The sequence below is a fragment of the Penaeus monodon genome, chromosome 32 (genome assembly GCF_015228065.2).
Source record: "Penaeus monodon isolate SGIC_2016 chromosome 32, NSTDA_Pmon_1, whole genome shotgun sequence".
Classification (NCBI taxonomy): Eukaryota; Metazoa; Arthropoda; class Malacostraca; order Decapoda; family Penaeidae; genus Penaeus; species Penaeus monodon.
In genome coordinates, this window is record NC_051417.1 from 34680089 (window position 1) to 34680572 (window position 484).

Here is a 484-nt window from a genome sequence, read left to right on the forward strand (position 1 = left end):
TACTCACTTTAAAAGATGGAACCCCCATACAAAGGAGACAACATTGCATATTATCATCAGCAGGGCCCACACGTTTTCATTCAGAAGATACAATATATGCGCTAACAGCCTCTCTATCCAGTCTCCTTCATCTGTTTTGGGCATGGTGGCAACAAAGGCCCCATGCACAAACCCCACCATCAGTAAGAGATTTGTCATCACGAACACAACAAAGTGCCAGTGGTTGTTGGACGCTATGCAAGTATTGAGGAACAGGCAATGGTGGTCCATTTGGTGGTGGCACTTGACACACAAGCGACAATGGTGTGAGAGAGGGGGCATCGCGAGCTGGCACTCTGAACAGTAGCCCCGAACCACTCCCTCACCCACCCCTCTTAGCACCTCTTGAAGTGGTCCTTCAGCTCGTACTATACCTGGATCACCTGCAGATCAAGGTTGTATTGTGGTTATAATTGTATAAAATGCTGACATTTCTTTAATCCAG

General features: G+C 47.1%; 1 protein-coding gene across 1 annotated transcript in view; it reads right to left on the bottom strand.

Annotated features, from left to right (window-relative positions):
• LOC119593831 (palmitoyltransferase akr1-like) overlaps positions 1-484 on the bottom strand; it is a gene marked incomplete at its 5' end in the record, with an annotated part of 11294 nt that overhangs the window by 931 nt on the left and 9879 nt on the right. The window contains 1 exon segment of the mRNA XM_037942861.1: positions 8-422. Within this exon segment, the coding sequence (XP_037798789.1) occupies positions 8-422 (415 nt within the window).